Consider the following 19,001-nt stretch of genomic DNA (forward strand, 5'->3'; position numbering starts at 1 on the left):
GACCCAAAATCTAATCGGTTCATAGTTGCATCATTTGACATAATTGAACCAAATTTGGTCAGAATCATCACCTGTTCACAAGTTATCGTGGTAACAGGATTTCTATCTAACATGACCTTTGGCCTTTGACCTTGTGACCCCAAAATCGAATTGGTTCATCTTTACCTCATTATACATACCTGCACCAAGTTTGACTAAGATCCCTTCAGCAGTTGTCAAGTTATCAAGGTAACAAAAACCTATCACGGATGGACAACCTGAAAACATAATGCCTCCGGTGACGTCGGCGGCAGAGGCACAATAATTCTTCTTCCCACTCATCTTTAAAGTTGCAAATTGGAAGTGAACGTTCTCGACTTATTTTGTGGAGGTCCTGTCTCAAGTTCCTGCATTATTTATATAACGGATACCATGGGGGGGAAACAGAAACAACTGATATGACATTTCAACTTAAATCCTGTTATTATGCTGGATTGCATAAATCACTTGCTACTCAAACTGATGTATGGCGGAAAGGATGGTTTCGCTCACAATGGATTATGCCGAATGATATTAATTTTTTATGACGTCAAGCAATGACGTTCTAGTTTATTGGTGTTTTTGCTGTGATCTGATTTTTTGAGATCACAATGGAATATACAGGAGATTGCGTACTTCCGGTTCCAAATGAGCCGTTCGGTTTGAACAGCGGTCATGGGCTTGTCTGTCTGTCTGTCTGTTTGTTTCTTTGTTTGTTTGTAGATGAAGATTTGAATCCGGATCCGATAATTTTAAAGTAATTCTTCATCATTGAGAGATTGGGCCAAAAAAAAACCAAAGAAATACCAAATGATATTGCTAAAAGTTGTGGCTGGATTATAACAAAACGAGGTGAATGAGTTGGTTTGGCAATGAGAACAAGCGATTAGATTTCGGTGAAGGTCCGCATTCAGATCGGGCCTATCAGTGGTACACAAAACGTAAACTGTTCAGCTTGGCGGAAGAACGTGTCGTTCTCGTTTATTGTTGTTTATGCCCTGATCAGAGTTTTTTTTAGATGAGGATAAAATATACAGTACATTGTGTACTTCTGGTCACAAATGAGCTGTTTGGTTCGGTACGACTGTGTTTTCAAGAGCGGTCCTGGGAAATATCTGAGAGTCTGGCAGCAACGTGTTGCCCACGAGCCATGGATTAGGGGCCCTGACTCTCGGTGATCCTGCCAGCCCATAATCACAATGTAGGAAATATAAAATACATTGTAAGCCCTGCTCATGTTTATGTGCTGTTATTCTTCCTGTTCCTCTTGGTGATATGATGTCAATAGATTGAATAAATGTGGGTTGAAAAAGCAGGAGTATGATGGGCTAAGTTGTTTCCTGCGTAAAAGTTTCTTGAATAACTTATCCTATACCTTATAGGGGCTGAGAGGAAACTTTGGAGAGCTATTGACTTTTCCGCACCATGGGGAAGGTATTCGAGTAGATGAGGAGCCATTTTGTAAATTAATTTCAGACAGCTGGAATGAACTTGCAAAGGGAAAATCATGTAAAAAATTGTTGGAATTCTTTGAGGCAATTGCTGATTGGGTAGATGAAGCAAGAGCAGTGGGTTTAGCACACCTAGACTTTGGGAAGGCATTTTGTAAATTGCTAAATAAGAGGCTGTTCGTTGGGTTTTAATCTGGCAGTGTTCAGTGCAGAGGCTAAATGGAGCTACAACTGGCTTGGGGGGAAAGGAAAGAAAGGGTGATGGGTTGTGAGAGGATGTTAGACTGGGACATTATAAGTATGTGACATCGTTCCTCACAGATCACTGGGACCATCATTGTTTGGAATTTAAAACTGATGCGCAGTCACGCACGGATTTAAAAAGTGCTTGGACGCACAATAATCCATGATCTGCAGGTGTCTGAGGGTTGTTTTGGTTTGTTTCGAGAAGAGAGACGAAGGTTTCTGAGTATACAGGTATATCAAGAAGGTATTTGGGTATACAGGCAAGTATTAAAACCACACGATCCTGCCCATTTGTCTGTTGTTGAACATTTGGGGTTTTGGGATTTGGTGATTCTTGTTGCTCTTTCCTGTGCAAACATGCTGTTATGTTTGAGGGGTAGATGATGGAATACCATCGTAAAGATAGGATTGTATATTTAGAGCATGGACCGTGGATGTGTAGGAGACATCTCGATGTATTTAAGTAGGGAAACTGGAGCTTAAGATTGTTTGTGTCTTTGCATGAGGGGTGAAGCGGTGTTGACTGCTTAGGGATTAAGGTTAGTTCTCCCCAGTACATGATATTCCCTTTGTGATCTTGTCCCTACGTTTTTATAACTACAACCAGGCCAGCCATGCAAAGCCTCCATTAAACAACAATAACCGTCCACTGCATGCAAACAGGTTCCTGAACATTGCCGATTGGCAAGTAAGCCACGTCTTGAGGAACACTGACGCCAAGCAAAGCCGGCAGGCCAGGCCCCGAAGTTTGTGATTGGTCGAGAGGAATGTTGGGTGATTTGAAAACGCTTGCCGATTAGTAGGGGTGACGTCAGAGCAAGAAGCTTCGAGAGGGAGTGAGAGGAAGAAGAGCACATGCCACTCGCTCTTTCAGTGTGAGTTTTTGGAGGAGGAAGGTGGCGCCATTGTGTGGTCCTGGAGCTTGGAGTATGAGGTGCACTTTTGAAGAGAATGGGGGGGCTCTTTGCTACGTGGGCAGCATTGTGAGGTGTTTTTGCTGTGGTGCTCTTCAGAGGGGGAGGAGGCCGCGAACGAAGCGAAGGAGGCCATCCTGTCTGCTTGCCTCAAGCCGGTGGCTACTTCGGGTACGGCGTGGCCACCATCTTGTGCCGGGTTCCGCCAGAGGGACATCAAGCTCTGGGCCTCGTCCCCAGGTGCAAACCTTGCAGAGGAACTCGTGAGGCCAGAGCGAAGTGACTGCACTATGAAAAAGGAACATTTATTTTATTTTGTCTTTCCCCTTGTCTGTATTTGAGTCAGTTTGTGGAGGTACCTCACGTAGGAATTCGTTTTTTTTCACCTCAACATTTAATTTGACATTTTCGTCTTTGATTTAATTTCATTAAATCATTATTGTTTAATTTCCTTGTCGTGTCTGTTCGTTGTGGATACCGGATTAAACCTGTGTGTTTTGTTTAATTAAACATCTCAAATTCCTTTATTCCTGCACATGGCAAAAATAGCCGTGATCTTTCGGGAACGCCTCTGAGTTAAAGCTTGTTCGGCTATTCGTCCAAGGCTGGTATTCATCGGCTACGTCCAAACACACGGCTGATATCGGCTAGTGTTCAAATTATTTAATGATACAATTGGTCTTCCTTTAGATCTTTAACACAGGTGACCCAGTACTACTTGCCTGTGTGATGCACTTTATCTGAATTCCCACAGATGTTTCAGAAGAATGTTGTTGTGCCATCTGATTTTCTTAAAAGTGGGTTCCTGATTTATTACCTGAAAGTTAGTGATGTCAGGGAAACTGTGTACATATCAGCATATCTGCGGCATGGATTACAACTGAGTACAAATACTCATTAGTACACATCCCCTGTGATTGTGCGAGTCCTTCTCACCATTGAATGTCTTCTACCTAAAATTGTTGAATAGGCTCAGATTTTCTATTAATATCTAAACATTTGTTTCCACTCTAAATGGATGAGTTGTGTGTGTGAGGCATACTTTTTGTATCTATTAATTACATACTATTGAAATTTTCCTTTTGAGCCTTTAGACTGCTGAGACCTCTTCGACCTTGGAAGACCGTATTACACTTGAGACCCAAAAGACCCTAAGGACCCAAAAGTCCCCAAGGACGCAAAAAGTCCTTGATGACCCAAAAGTCCCTGAAGACCCAGATGACCCAGATGACCCAAATGTCCCTGAGGACTAAAAAGACTCAGATGACCCAAAAGTCCTTAGGACCCAAAAGATCCAGATGACCCAAAAGACCAGACGCAAAAGTTCCCAAGCACCCAAAAGAAACCCCCTCACCCCCTTCTTGAGTGCAGCAGGCAGGTGTGCTGCAAGGCCGTGAAGACCAATGAAAATTTGGTCCGATGGATCAACCGGTCCCTTAGTGTTTCAAAATTATATCAACACTAGGGCATGCCCGTACGTGGGTGCCCGTTCCTTGCCAAAAAAAAAAAAAACGCTACCCGTACGCTCTACCCCGCCCGTACGCCCGTAAACAAAAAAAACAACGCTCTTCGCTTCCGCCCTTCGCTCTGACTGAATTGGGAGAAATAATGCGCATAAGAAATCGAGAAATTATTATTTTCTCCGGAAGAAATCGAATTACGTACCGTAATGGCGCACGCGCTGGGCTCAGCTCGCTCTCACATCGGCCACACCTACGCAATAACGCGTTCTGTGATTGGCTGCCGGAAGTGCAGTCCTCACTGTCCGGAAGGTCGCAAATCGCAGTTACGATGAATCGCAAATTAGTTTTAATTAGTTTTAAAACGTAGTTTAACGGCAACATAGTTTGCCGACGGGAAATAAATGAATACGCTCTCAAATGTGCCATCCGAGGCAGAGTCTGTTCGCCACGTTCGGCACACGTGATAGCTCGCTGCTCTCTGATTGGTTGAATCGTTTTTTGGACATAGCTCGGTAACTACTTCTGCGATTAATTTAAAACCTTGAAAAGGCACATCCTCGGGTCCCCAGCAATATACCTGGCAAGTTTCAAGTATATCGGACCGGTAGTTGTCGAGAAACAGCGGTCACAGACAAACATACATACAAACATACAAACATACAAACATACAAACATACACACAGAGATTGCTGGAATTATAGATAGATGTAATACAATTAACAGTACTGTATTGTCAAAAAGCCTGCAACATGTACAATTAATTTCAGTGGATGTCCCAGAATGTGCCGTATGTGTGTGATGAATGTTTAAGTTACTCTAACTGATTTAGGCAGAGGGTAAGGTCTCAAGTGCAGAGGTACTTCACATGTAGGTTCTGTGTGGTATCAAAGTACTCAAGGTGAGGCAAACATCAGGAAGAGTAAGGGTGGTATGTTTTTTGCCTCTCTGAAGGTTCACCCACCATGTACGCTCAAGTTGGCTGTGCGAAGGATTCCTGTCATGAGCAGCCGGAATCGGAACAGCCGCCTGTGCTCGGGTGTAAAATGAGGGTTGATGAGCTGGAAGGATCTTCTGAGATTTTGCAGATAAAAATAGAGGATATGAACTCCTCTGGTCTGGAAGAGGAGCAAAGCGACCGGCCAAATGGTGAGTTATGTGATCTTCGTCACTTCTGATGAGATATGTGTTTGTTTTGTGCCGAGTTTTTTCTTTTATTTTTATTTTTTCTAAATTTGATAAAGGCTTGTGGAAGACAAAGAGTAGAACGGAAGAAAATAAAATGGAAAGGGGAAAACTACTACTAAACTACTACAGCAAACGTGCCCTCACTGCTTTCTGTTTGGCAGCGAAGGTTAGCCTTTACCCTTGTGTGTAACCACCCTCTCCACCCTCCCCCATATGCTTTGAGAGTGATGGATGAACTATGGATGTGGGGGTTCTTTGTCAATTTCCGATAAAGGGAAAAGGGCATGACTCCAGTGTCAAGCTTGACCTTCACCTTCAGCCTTTCAATAGATAAATCTGGGAAGCAATTCTTGCCGGTGACGGAAGCAACTAGAACGCCACTCAGTGAGCGCATACTCCTGCCGTGGGTCAAGTTGGAATAGTACGATTTCACAAAAGTTTGAGGGAGTAGTTCAGTGACAACACAACACAACACAACACAACACAAGAGAGACTGCACAGATATAGGCCTATATTTAGAATATATAGAAGATAATGTTAAAAAAAAACAAGGCAATTTCACTTACATTTTCGGATTCAGCGTTTAATTCCATATAGGTGAGTGTATTTTGAGGCATGTGTGACTTCAAATAAAATTGTAAGCCAGGAAAAACGTTCGTTTCATTCCTTAGGGATACAACATGTAAAACTGGCCCAAACGTGAAAACAAAACTCGCTCATTTTAAGTCGTACAAGCTAATGCGACCACTCATTCTGCTGGGAAGAATCCCGTGCACATGCTTGTCACACTTATAAGTCACCTAAGTCTTTATAAGTTCATCAAATACTGACACCGCGATTGACATTCGCTGAGGTAAATAAATGTTGATATCTCTTCTGTAGTTAAAAAACAAAACAAAAAAAACAGTTTTAAAGCATTATACGTATCAACCGATACATTTTATGAAACGGGGAAACCTAATACACACTTTGGTGGTTTTAAAATGACAGAATGTCTTTATTAGAAAAAAAAAAAAAAGAACATTGAAGACGACGCTGCGAACAAAATACACCGCTCGAACACATAACAACGAGTTTAAGCTACATTTACAACAAATATGAAAACTATTTTCATATCACAATGTTAAATATAGAATATATAGAAGATAATGTAAAAAAAAAAATGAGCCCGATCTTCCAATGGTAAAAAAATCCTTCAAAAAATTCCTGGATCCAGAATAATACCCTGAGCTTCACCAAAAACTAATCAATTCTTCCTTATCCCAAGGGCAATCATCAAACCAACTTTCATCCAAATCCGTTCAGAACTTTTCCAGATATCTTGTTCACACACACACACACACACACACACACACACACACACACACACACACACACACACACACACACACACACAGACACGGACACGATCGAATGCATTACTCCCTAGCGGGAGTAATAATAAAAAATAATTTTAAAAGTGCAAATATATTATTAATGCACTTTCAAATCATTTCTAAACAAACCCGAAGCAAACATATATCTTCCTCTGTGGAGCAGGCAGGATACTGGTCCCAGGCCATGCCCCTTTCAGCTGCCAGTGAATGATCAAGAGTTATTCACCCAGGAGGGTGGAGCAATGATTTCATCAGGAGCCGGTGACAGCTCTCGATTACTCAAGAGCCTGTCTCGACCCCATCCAATAAGTGGCATTATGGGAAATGCTGATACCTGAGAAATTTTAACTACGTATTGTTTGGCAGTGGCATTATAACTTGTGCCCGAATGATTGTCCTGCCTTGGGATGATTTGGAACTTTGGAAGCCGAACGCGATTAATCTCTTGTAGCTGAAAGACTAACAGGAGGTTTATTATATTTGTTTGATCGTACTTTTTTGCTTTGAAAAATTGACTTTGTGGACCGCTGAAAATCCCTCCACGGTCCATGGACCCCACATTAGGAACCACCAGCTTTGACGGAACGATGTCTGTGGAGGAACCCACATCCTTCATTTGGTGAACAACACTTGGTTCTTGATTTGTTACATTGTTGGACATCCGACTTTGCTACTGATGTAGATTAGACCAAGAATTTTAAAAAAAAGTATTCATTGTGCCGGGATTAACTCGCATACTCTTCCTGAAAGACAACACGGCATCCCAAATGTCCACTAACTAAAGATGGGACATTTTGGTCAATATTATTCTGAGGGAAAGCACACACATTGACAAATTCACTGCAAGCGAAAATTCAGGATGGCAGTTTGCACGTGTCGAGATTTGAAATCGGACAAGGTAGCTCAAAATGTGTGTACATACTTGGAAGGTATCTTGCAAGTGCAGTCCTTCAATACAATTAATGATTAACAAGTGATTTTTTTTCTTTCTTTTTTCTTCTTTTTTTGCAAACCATTCCTGAGCTTTTCTCCACTTGCTGAATATTTTGCTCCTTTCCACTCCGCTTACGGAATGGTGACTTTGGCCAATCATACAGTCACTGTCTTAGCTTCAGGCTTCAGCCTACTCATTCCAATCTCTGCATTTGTCAATCTGTTAACCTGCCACCCTCTCTCTCATTTAATTTTCCATGAGGGTTGACATTTGAGACAAAAAAAATGAACTGGTGACATGTTGGATCTCAAATGATTGTCAATAATTTGCAGTTGGGTAGAAAACCTGGATTTTTACCTTCCCAGCCTTTCCCACATTTTTCTTATATCTTTTGTTGGTTTTGATTTTGGGTGGTCGTGAAATTCCCAATTAAGTTGTAGTCGGGTGGGAAGCATCTCGTAACATTGAGGCAGTTTGTACAGAACATAATGATTTGACACCACGAAATTCCGACAGGGAAATGTTTTATTTTCTCTCTCCAAGGAAGACCTCCAATCAGATTGTAATGCAATATTTACTTATTTATTTTAAGAATGTGGAACCAGCTATGCATGTAACACAAGATGCCTGCCTTTAATAAAAGTTATTTTTCCAGATTTATTTGTGAAAGTGGAAGTGAAAGCTGAGCATGACATTGATGTTCACCTGGGTCTTCCAGAACGAAATGATGCTGACGCTTCTTTCTTCAAGGACCATCCCTATGAAGGTTTTTGTCTATGTCGAAACATTTTGATTTGGATAGTTTGATGACGAACTCTGGTGTGAAGAAATAAAACATGACATAATGATTTAATTGATTTAAGAAATGACCACGATGGCAGATCAATTTCTCAAACGTCCATTATTCCCTTTTTTATCCTCATAATAAATATTTTAATGATAATTTTTTTTTAAATTAAATTAAAACGAATTAAATGATAACATAAAATAAAATAAAATAATTAAAGAATAATAATTATTTTAAAATGATAATTTATCATTCTCCCAATGTTGCCGAATATCTGATCGATAATGCTGCCGATTGTGTTTGGGGTACTGTTATTGCGTGAGAAACAATTGTTGACCGCCGGACGGACACAGATGTATGGACACAGGCACACGGTGATCGAGCTCCTTTTATATATATACTAGGACGTGCCCGTACGTGGGTGCCCGTTCCTTGCCAAAAAAAATAAAAAAAATGTCTTCGCCCATGCATGCATGGGCGTGCCCGTAAGTGCGTGATGCGACCGTACAATGAATGTATCGTCCCGACGCCGCAGCTCGGATGGCGCTGCAGTTAATCGGGCCTGTATCGGCAGAGTTATTATAAACGTGTACTACAATCGATCGTACCTTACAACAATCAACACAGATTGCAACGTCAAATAAATGAATACGCTCTCAAATGTGCCGTCCGAGGCAGCGTCTGCTCGCCACGTTCAGCGTCACTATGACTATCCGTAAGTCCGGAAGTGACGTCCTCATTTGACTGTCCGGAAGGTCGCATATCGCAGTTACGATGAATCGCAAATTAGTTTTAATTAGTTTTAAAACATAGTTTAACGCCAACATAGTTTGCCAACGTGAAATAAATGAATACGCTCTCAAATGTGCCGTCCGAGGCAGAGTCTGTACGCCACGTTCGGCACACGTGATAGCTCGCTGCTCTCTGATTGGTTGAATCGTACCCCTCTATTTACATGAAATGGTTTGGTCCAAAGCGAACGGCTTGCGAGTACGGTGACAATCCCCCCCCCTCTATTTACATGAAATGGTTTGGTCCAAAGCGAACGGCTTGCGGAGTTTGGTAAAGAAATCGCCATAGCTCGGTAACTACTTGTCCGATTAATATGAAACCTTGAAAAGGCACATCCTCGGGTCCCCAGCAATATACCTGGCAAGTTTAAAGTATATCGGACCCGTGGTTGTCGAGAAACAGCGGTCACAGACAAACACACAGACACACAGACACACAGAGATTACTGGAATTATAGATAGATGAGAAAAACTCAGGCACACGGTGATCGAGCTCCTTTTATATATGAGAAAAACACCACGTATCGTTGATAATTGCATTAATTTACGCTAAAGTATGAATATCATGGGAAAACCCAAACTTTTGCACAGGACTGGATATTTACATCAACAATTTTTTTTTTTTTTTTTTGCTTTTGTAGTGAAACAAATACATATATACATGTTTCGGTACGTCTGGTAGGTCATATGAATATGATTTATTGGTACTTTACTGTTATCCCGCACCTTTTACATCAGCGTTTTTATTACCTCAGCAGTCTATTTCCTAACTCTAACACGAACCCGAAACCCAACCTAAAAAACGCTGAGGTAAAAGGTCCGGGATAACAGGAAAGTAACTTTCTTTTTACGGGTCATTTGATGTTGTATTTACAGGTGAATACATGGTATCTACAAGGGAGACTGCACCTACATTTATGAACTGCACAGACGCCTACCTGCAGGACTCGCCAAGTGAAACCAACCAGAGGAGTTTTCACAAACGAGAGAAACTGAATGAAGAAATGTTTGCACAGAATAATTTTCACAAGACTCACAAAGGAAAGAAAGGTGAACATCAATACAAATGCACAAGTTGTGAAAAATCTTTCAGTCGCTCAGACAGCCTCGATATACACATGAGAGTTCACAGTGGAGAATGCCCATACAATTGCATAGTCTGTGGGAAAACTTTCACAAGGTGGTCAAGCTTTAGACAACACCTGATGATTCACAGTGGAGAGTGCCCCTTGAAATTCTCAAGTTATGGAAAATCTTTTAGTCAGTCATCTAACCTAAAATCACACATGAGAACACACAATGGTGAACGCCCCTACAAATGCACAAATTGTGGAAAATCCTTCAGTCATTCATCCTTCCTTAAAAGGCACATGCCGATTCACAATGGTAAGCTCCTGTACAAATGCACCAATTGTGGGAAATCCTTCAGTCATTCATACCTCCTTAAATTACACATGACAATTCACACTGATGAACGCCCATACAAATGCACAAGTTGTGGAAAATGTTTTCATCAGTCATCCCTCCTTAAAAGGCACATGACAATTCACAATGATGAACGCCCATACAAATGCACAAGTTGTGGAAAATCTTTTAATCAGTCATCCCATCTTACAAGGCACATGAGAATTCACAATGGTGAACGCCCATACAAATGCACAAGTTGTGGAAAATCTTTTAATCGGTCATACAGCTTGAAAATACACATGACGATTCACAATGGCGAATGCCCATACAAATGCACAAGTTGTGGAAAATCTTTTAATCAGTCATCCCATCTTACAAGGCACATGAGAGTTCACAATGGTGAACGCCCATACAAATGCACAAGTTGTGAAAAATCTTTTAATCGGTTATTTACCCTTAAATCTCACATGTCAATTCACAATGGCGAACGCCCATACAAATGCACAAGTTGTGGAAAATCTTTTAATCGGTCATTCCTCCTTAAAAGGCATGTGACAATTCACAATGGTGAACGCCCATACGAATGCACAAGTTGTGGAAAATCTTTTAATCGGTCATCCACCCTTAAAACACACATGACAATTCACAATGGAGAACGCCCATACGCATGTACAACTTGTGGAAAATCTTTTAATTGGTCATCCTCCCTTAAAACACACATGACAATTCACAATGGAGAACGCCCATACGAATGCACAAGTTGTGGAAAATCTTTTAATCGGTCATCTACCCTGAAGACGCATATGATAATTCACAATGGAGAACGCCCATTCACATGCACAAATTGTGGAAAATCTTTTAATCGATCCTCCAACCTCAAAACACACATGACGGTTCACAGTGGAGAACGCACATACAAATGTACAAATTGTGGAAAATCCTTCAGTCTTTCATCCAGCTTGAAAATGCACATGGTCATTCACAATGGAGCACGTCCATTCGCATGTTCAACTTGTGGAAAATCTTTTAATCGGTCATCCAGCCTGAAAACACACATGATGATTCACAATGGAGAACGTCCATACGCATGTACAACTTGTGGAAAATGTTTTACTCGGTCATTCACCCTTAAAACGCACATGAGAATTCACAATGGAGATCGCCCATTCAAATGCACAATTTGTGAGAAATCTTTCAATCAGTCATCTCAGCTAAAAAGTCACCTGACAATTCACAACGGAGAATGATCCAGACATAGAGCTCAAACACAAAAAGGAAAAGTCAGTTTTGTTGATTGAGCGTTCAGTTTCCAATGGCTTTGGACTACATGCTACAGAAACCAGAAAAATGATCAAATACCAGGATCTGAAAAATGAGGTCAAGTTATGGAAAACCGAGGTCAAAAATGAGGTCAAACCTGCAAATTGAAGAAAGCTGAAATTGTACCAGTGATAGTTGGAGCAACAAAGATTATCACGAAAACTCTTACTGATCACTTAACAAGCATTCCGGGGGAAATCGCTACAAACGAGCTGCAAGTGGCGGCTTTCAGAGGTTCAGTGGCGATTCGAAAAAGAGCCCTTGAAATGAAGCTATGAGAAGGAAGTTTCCCAAGCCTCGATTCAGTATACAAAAAAAAAAAAAAAAAAAATCTGGTTCATGAATAAATGATCCTTTACAGAAAAAGGAGGTGGAGATATTGAGTTCCAGGAGAACATCCTCCCACTACCAAAAACACACATAATTATGGAGATAACGAGCAACGTGAGAACACCTGCAGAAATGCACAATTTGTGGAAAGCCTTTTATTCATCCATCCACCCGTAAAATGTACATGGGAATACACAATGGATAACATTCATACAAATACACAGTTTGAGAACATCATTCACTCATTTGTGTGCCACTTCAAAAGACATTTAAAATTTCACAATGGAGAACACCCATGGAAATGTGCATTGTGTGAAATGCTTTTTAATTCTGTTTCATTCTCAGGAGAGGCAGAAAATGACATCTGTCCAATCTCAAATGAAATTTCAAACTTGTCTCCTCCAAAACTTGATGGTGCCTGATTAGTCTGTCTCCGGTATATGCTCCACCTCCATCCCTTCCCTTTCTTCAAATGGCAACACAGCCGATTCCACTTGTTAGAAGGTTGAATGTGTCAGTTCTGTGTTTGCTTCCACAGCTTGTATCCTCAACCACTCGCTCTCAGTACCCATCCTTCTCTGTCGTGTCCAACTGCTGCTGAACTGTGTCTTTTGCACTTGAGAAGGTGGAGAAGGTTCTTTCAATGCTCGACTCTGTCTGTTATTGGACTAGAAGGCATTGGCTTATGTGTCATAAAAACCTGCTTTGTTGCTCTTGCACGTGTTCTCTGCCCTTTTCACCCTGTCATTTGCACACGTTCATCTTCCATCTGCTTGGATATTCTGCCCAACATAAAAAGAGCAAAAACTTATTCCCTCGCCGACAGACCTATCAGCTTCCTTCCAATCATTGGCAAGGTCTTGGAATGCATCATCGTAGTTGATATGAATTCCCTTCTTTTCTCCAACAACTTCATCTCAGATCAACAATTTGGTTTCGGGCCAGGCCTGGGTCTCACCAGCCATGATCTTTCTTGGGCAAGCCACATTTCTAAGTTGGCCTCCAAAGCCAGCGGCTGACTGGGCATCCTCCGTAATACAAAGTCCTTCTTTGGCACACCTGAACTCTTATCCACCTGCAAGGCCTTCATCTGCATCTTGATGGAGCACTGATCTCCTCTTTGCCTGGCTCCCCGTGACTCACGTCTTGTTCAGCTTGGTGCAGTGGTAACCAAGGCCTTAAAGTTTATTGGAATCTTTGCAATGAGCGAAATCGCCATTGCAAATCACCTATCACTTCAACATTGCAGACCAACGCTGTTGAAACCAAAGGTTTCAGAATCATTGGAATATCCCACGATGAAGCTAACTCCGAGGGCCTTTCACTCGCTCACCGCAGGCAGGTTGGTGGTCTCTGTCTTCTACCCCCTCCCCCTTTCTGGTTTTGCACCTTCTTCTTTCTCTGTGCTTTGTCCCTCCCCCAAACTCTCAGGTTTCTGCAGGGCTCACACTGTCCACCATCAACCCCCTTCAACTGAAACTACCCAAATACAGGATCACTGCTCACCTCCACTCATTCGTTTCTATTTCTTCCCACTTGTGGAACCAATGTCGACATCTCCAATCTGATTCTTCCCTCCAGATCTTCAAGGCAGCTGTTCACCACCATCTCAGGTCATCCCCAATCCAAAACCATGCATGATCTTTTCTACCCTCATTAACCCTCCCACCCCCAATCACCCCACCATCCAATTCCCATTTTTCCCTCCTGAGATTTCCCTTCTGTATCGACCTTGTCCACTCCATGCATCCTCTCCTGCCGCCCCTCCATCGCCCCTTACCCAATTCCTCCCCACACCCATTGCTTGTTTGCCTCCCTCTATGTTGGCCTTCGGCACTGCAGTTGGTGTTTCCCCCGCTCTCTCTCTCTCTCTCTCTCTGCTCTTACTTTTGTCCTGTTGCGTCTTGGTCCGTTCAGTGGACTAGTACTGGCTCTTCCATAAGCCTCGACTATGTATTAAAAAAAAAAGAAGTAGAACAGCACTCAGTCAGGAGTTTACTTACCTCCACCAGCCTGAACATTTTGTTTTGTATCCCAATGATACGCCATATCCGGACCTGAACCAAAATCAAATCTGATTGTTCTTGTCGTCGAACCAACTCATCCACCTAGTTTTGCCTTAAAACATCCCCAACTTTTTGGAATATCCTGTTACATATCGTTTTTTGCCCGATCACTCAATGGTGAATAATCCCTTAAAAATTACCGGATCCAGATCTGGATCTTAACCAAAATCTAATAATTTTGTTTTTGTCACATTCCCAACCTCTCCACCAAATGTCATCCGAACATATTGTAGTCCTTCAGGCAATCTTAAAATGCATAAGAGATATCCGAATGGCATTTTGAGTGCACTGAGCAGAAAACCAGAATTAAGAATGTGCAGCCCTGGGAGTATTTACTTTACTGGCAGAAGAGCCAAGACTGGCTCTCTATGGGCAGTAAAGACACTAAGGTTCTGTTCTTCTGAATCAGCTCATTTGACCATGTTCTGTGATAGTTGCATTATTTAATTAGTTTCAAATTAAAGGATTTTGTCTGTAGATTTGTCTTTACAATTGAATTCTCACTTAAGTTTTCCCCAAAAAGTCATGTACTCATTTTAGTTTATGAAATATGCAATTCTGGAGTTTTGTCGACATACATTGTTACAGAATAGAATAAAGTATAATTGTAGATGAAAGTTAATTGCATTGTTGCATCAGAATAATTATAAAGCAGTGAAACCTATAATTGTCAGGCATCCTTTGACCCGATAACTTGTCATGTGGGGGAAGGTTGTTGCACTGGGTAAAATAAATGTTTTCATTTGAAGGACTTTGGATATACTTTGAAGAAAGTTGGGGTCAGGTCACACCGAACCAGCAAAGGTTGAATTTGCAATATTAACATCACATGAGAAGACTTTTACCAGAGCCTTTGGGAATCCACAACAACACTAAAAAAAACTGCCCCAAAGGTGGACTGTGGACTGTGGAGAGAAAAACAGCTTTGACCCTTCGGCCCCAGGTGGGCCACATCACCTGTGCGTGACTTTGTACGAGTCATGTTGTGAAAATAGAGCTGGAGACCTCTCATGCAAGGAGGCTTTATTGCAATCGATACATAACAAGATCACAACATTAGTCTACATGATACAAACAAAGCATCCCGATACATTTAAAATGAGGCAAACTACGAAGCAGCAAATTAATAACTCTTACCGAGCTCTCCAAGAGTCACAGCAGCAAATATGGCAGTCTCCCACTCACAGCTGGTTACATATGCAAAAAAAACCCATCTCCGCATGGACCGCCCCTGCCAGACAGTTAGTCACGTGAAAAAGTAAGTACACCCCATGTAAAGTTTTGAATTTTTCAACATATTTCAACATACAGCTATTTGATCTTCATTTCAACAATATTGATAGATAAGGGTGATATAATATAACAAATATCATGAAACATTTACATTTTGTCGTCCATTGTATAATTTCAATAAACATAAATGCATATTTCACATGTGGAAAAAGTAAGTACACCCCTACATTTATCACTACTTCAAATACCTCAAATTAGAATCAGGTGCACCAGCTCAGGTGCAAATGATTAGAACATCGTTGGAGAGGATCTTGGAGGAACCTGTCTTATTTAAACCTCAGACATTTACTTTGGTTTGCTCTTTGTTGTTGAAGTGTGTGGTGTCACCATGCCAAGATCAAAAGAGCTCTGAGGCCTTCAGAAAGAAGGTTATAAATGCCTATGAGTCTGGGAAGGAATTTAAAAAGATCTCCAAGCAATTTGAAATCACTCTTCGACTGTCCGGAAGATCATCGACAAGTGGAGAAGATTCCAAACAACTCCCAACTTGTTCAGGCCAGGCCGCCCCAGCAAGTTCAGCCCGAGAGCAGACCGCAAGATGCTGAAAGAAGTCTCTAAGAACCCGAGTATGTCATCACGGGACCTACAGGTAGCTCTTGCCACTGTTGATGTCAAAGTGCACGAGTCTACCATTAGAAAGAGGCTGCACAAATTTGATCTACGTGGGAGGTGTGCCAGGGGGAAACCTTTGCTGTCCAGAAAGAACATCAGGGCAAGACTAAAGTTTGCCAATGAACATCTAGGGAAAGACCAGCACTTCTGGAACAATGTGCTCTGGATAGATGAGTCAAAGGTAGAGCTATTTGGCCACAGTACCAGAAGACATGTTTGGCGAAAACCAAAGACAGCATTTGACCACAATAACCTGATACCAACTGTAAAGCATGGTGGTGGAAATATTATGGTTTGGGGCAGCTCACCATCATAGAATCCAATATTAATTCTTCATTGTACCAGAGGGTGCTTGAGGATAATGTGAGGCCATCTGTCGGAAAGTCATCCGCAGCTCATCATAATCATAATGTGATTTCATCCGCAGCTCAATGGAATACTGTTCTCCCCTATGGGCCGGTGCTCCTGCCTCACACCTAGCTCGGCTTCACGCTGTTGAAACCAAAGCTTTCAGAATTATTGGAATCTCCCGCGATGAAGCTATCTCTGAGGGCCTTTCACTCACTCACCGCAGGCAGGTAGGTGGTCTTTCTGTCTTCTACCGACTCTTCTCCGGCCTTGCACCCCCAGCTCTCTCTGTGCTCTGTCCCCCAAATATTCCTACAGGTCGCACAAGATCTGCCAGCAACCCTCTGATGGTTAAACTGCCGAAATCTCGGCTCTCTGCTCACCTTCACTCTTTCATTCCTCTTTTCTCCCGCCTCTGGAACAAACTCCCTCACTCCCTTCAATCCCACTCCTCCCTCCAGGTCTTTAAAACAGCTGTTCACCACCATCTCTTATCTTCCCCCATCCAAAACCTTGATCTTTTCTACCCCCGCTAATTCACCCCAGATCCACCTTGTTTGAAATTCCAACTTCTTTCCTGGAAGTCCTGGCAGTGTCCATATGTTTTATACCTCTCCCACCGCCCCCTTCCCACGCCCCCCCCCCCAAAGCCCTCGCCCTCTCTCAGATCTCTCGATGTCTCCATGTCTCTCGGTCCCTGCTCTCAAATGTTGTGTTTGTGTCCTTCCCCCTCTCTCCCCATCTTGTCTACCGTCTACCGCTCCCTATGTTATATGTTTTATGTGTCGGTTTGTCTTTCTGTGTGATTAATGTTCGCTCTTTCACGAGCCTCGACCTTGTATACAAAAAAAAAAAAAAAAAAAAAAAAAAAAAAAAAAAAAAAAAAAAAAAAAAAAAACGTTGAAGCTCAACCGAAGGTGGACCTTGCAACATGACAATGACTCTAAACTTACCAGTAAATCCACCAAGGAATGGCTGAAAAGAAAGAAATGGAGGGTTCTGGAATGGCCAAGTCAAAGCCCGGATCCAAATCCCATCGCGATGTTGTGGGGGGATTTGAAACGAGTTGTGCATTCAAGAAACCCCTCAAACATCGCACAGCTGAAATAATTAGGCATGGAGGAGTGGGCAAAAATTTCTCCCAGTCAATGTCAAAGACTGGTAGACAGTTATAAGAAACGCCTACTTGAGGTTGTTTCTGCCAAAGGGGGCAATACCACCTATTGGAGCCAAGGGTGTACTTACTTTTTCCACATGCGAAATTTGCATTTATGTTTATTTAAATTATACAATGGACTACAAAATGTAAATGTTTCATGATATTTGTTATATTATATCACCTTTATCTCTCAATATTGTTGAAATGAAGATCAAATAGCTGCATGTTGAAAAAGTCAAAATCTTACATGGGGTGTACTTACTTTTTCATGTGACTGCATGTGTATCACACCAGCAACTAGCTTTTATGTCGTCCGATTCATCATGTCATAAATTAGCAATGGAGTGTGGCGCAGGAGGGAGGGAGATGTGAACTGAGAGCAGCAAAGGCTGTATCTGCACTTCCTGTTGCAGAATGCATTTCAAAATCCGGCTCATCCAGAAAAGAGGGAATTGGGAGTGCTGCATGTGAATCGGGACTGGTTCCGCAACTCCAAAGCCCTGAATAAAGAACCGGATTCACCCAAAGAGGTTCGCTTTTATCTACTGGCTGGTACTCGACGAATCTATTGCCTTGCCTCGGAGATGACTTCCAAGCAGGCATCTCCTTGCTAGCTTCATCGAGACAGCAACATGCATATTCTTTCACTGTCTCTCTTCACCCTGTGGCCAAGCACACGTAGTCCTTAGCAGCATGCGGTTAAATAATTTAACGTCAATCATCTTGATCTGTGGACACGGATTCATCTGCATTGTTCGGTGGTACCAAGCTGGTCGGATACCAACCTGTGCACACCCATTGGACAAAACTGTTTGGAACATGTTCACAGCCGACCCGCTTCACCCATTTGTAACCTGCTGAAGTTTATTTTACGAACTGGTTACATGATAGGTTAGCACCTCCATCGTCGTGAGTGAATTCGTGGCTGTATTGATATTTGACATTGATATTGTCGCGTCCGCAGCTGGTTGCCACCAGCCTTGGACAGATGAGCCGAACCAGCTTTAACTCCTGCGGCGATCTCCAATTTAGCGGTTATGATGCGCGCGGGATGGAAGAACCACGAAGCGCTTATTCTCACAAAACACATGGATTTATTCCGAAACCCAACCAAGAACACGACAACAAAAATGTAACAATGATTTATTATAAAATGAGGTGCAGAATGAAAATAAAGAAAATATGGCTGAGGCAAAATGCTTTTAAATCAGGGTTTTCATGTGACTTTATTTCCTGCAGGTTTGGACTGCCGGCGATCGCGACAGGTAAGCCTCAGCCTCTTCTCCTTTCTTCCCCCGCGT

The 19,001-nt window shown here is 42.1% G+C and overlaps 1 protein-coding gene across 3 annotated transcripts in view; it reads left to right on the plus strand.

Annotated features, from left to right (window-relative positions):
* The window catches only part of LOC137427336 (uncharacterized), a 111,995-nt gene extending 96,956 nt beyond the window's left edge, over positions 1–15,039 (plus strand). For 2 of the 3 annotated variants that reach the window (XM_078777122.1, XM_078777123.1), the window contains exons 2-4: positions 5,044–5,238; positions 8,243–8,353; positions 10,042–15,039. In XM_078777122.1, the coding sequence (XP_078633248.1) occupies positions 5,044–5,238; positions 8,243–8,353; positions 10,042–11,819 (2,084 nt within the window). In that variant the 3' untranslated portion in view covers positions 11,820–15,039. The remainder of the gene's footprint in view (positions 1–5,043; positions 5,239–8,242; positions 8,354–10,041) is intronic. The other variant, XM_078777126.1, reaches the window with a different exon arrangement.
* The last annotated feature ends 3,962 nt before the right edge of the window (positions 15,040–19,001 follow it).

The sequence above is a fragment of the Myxine glutinosa genome, chromosome 5 (assembly GCF_964187855.1).
Source record: "Myxine glutinosa chromosome 5, kmMyxGlut1.1, whole genome shotgun sequence".
NCBI lineage: Eukaryota > Metazoa > Chordata > Myxini > Myxiniformes > Myxinidae > Myxine > Myxine glutinosa.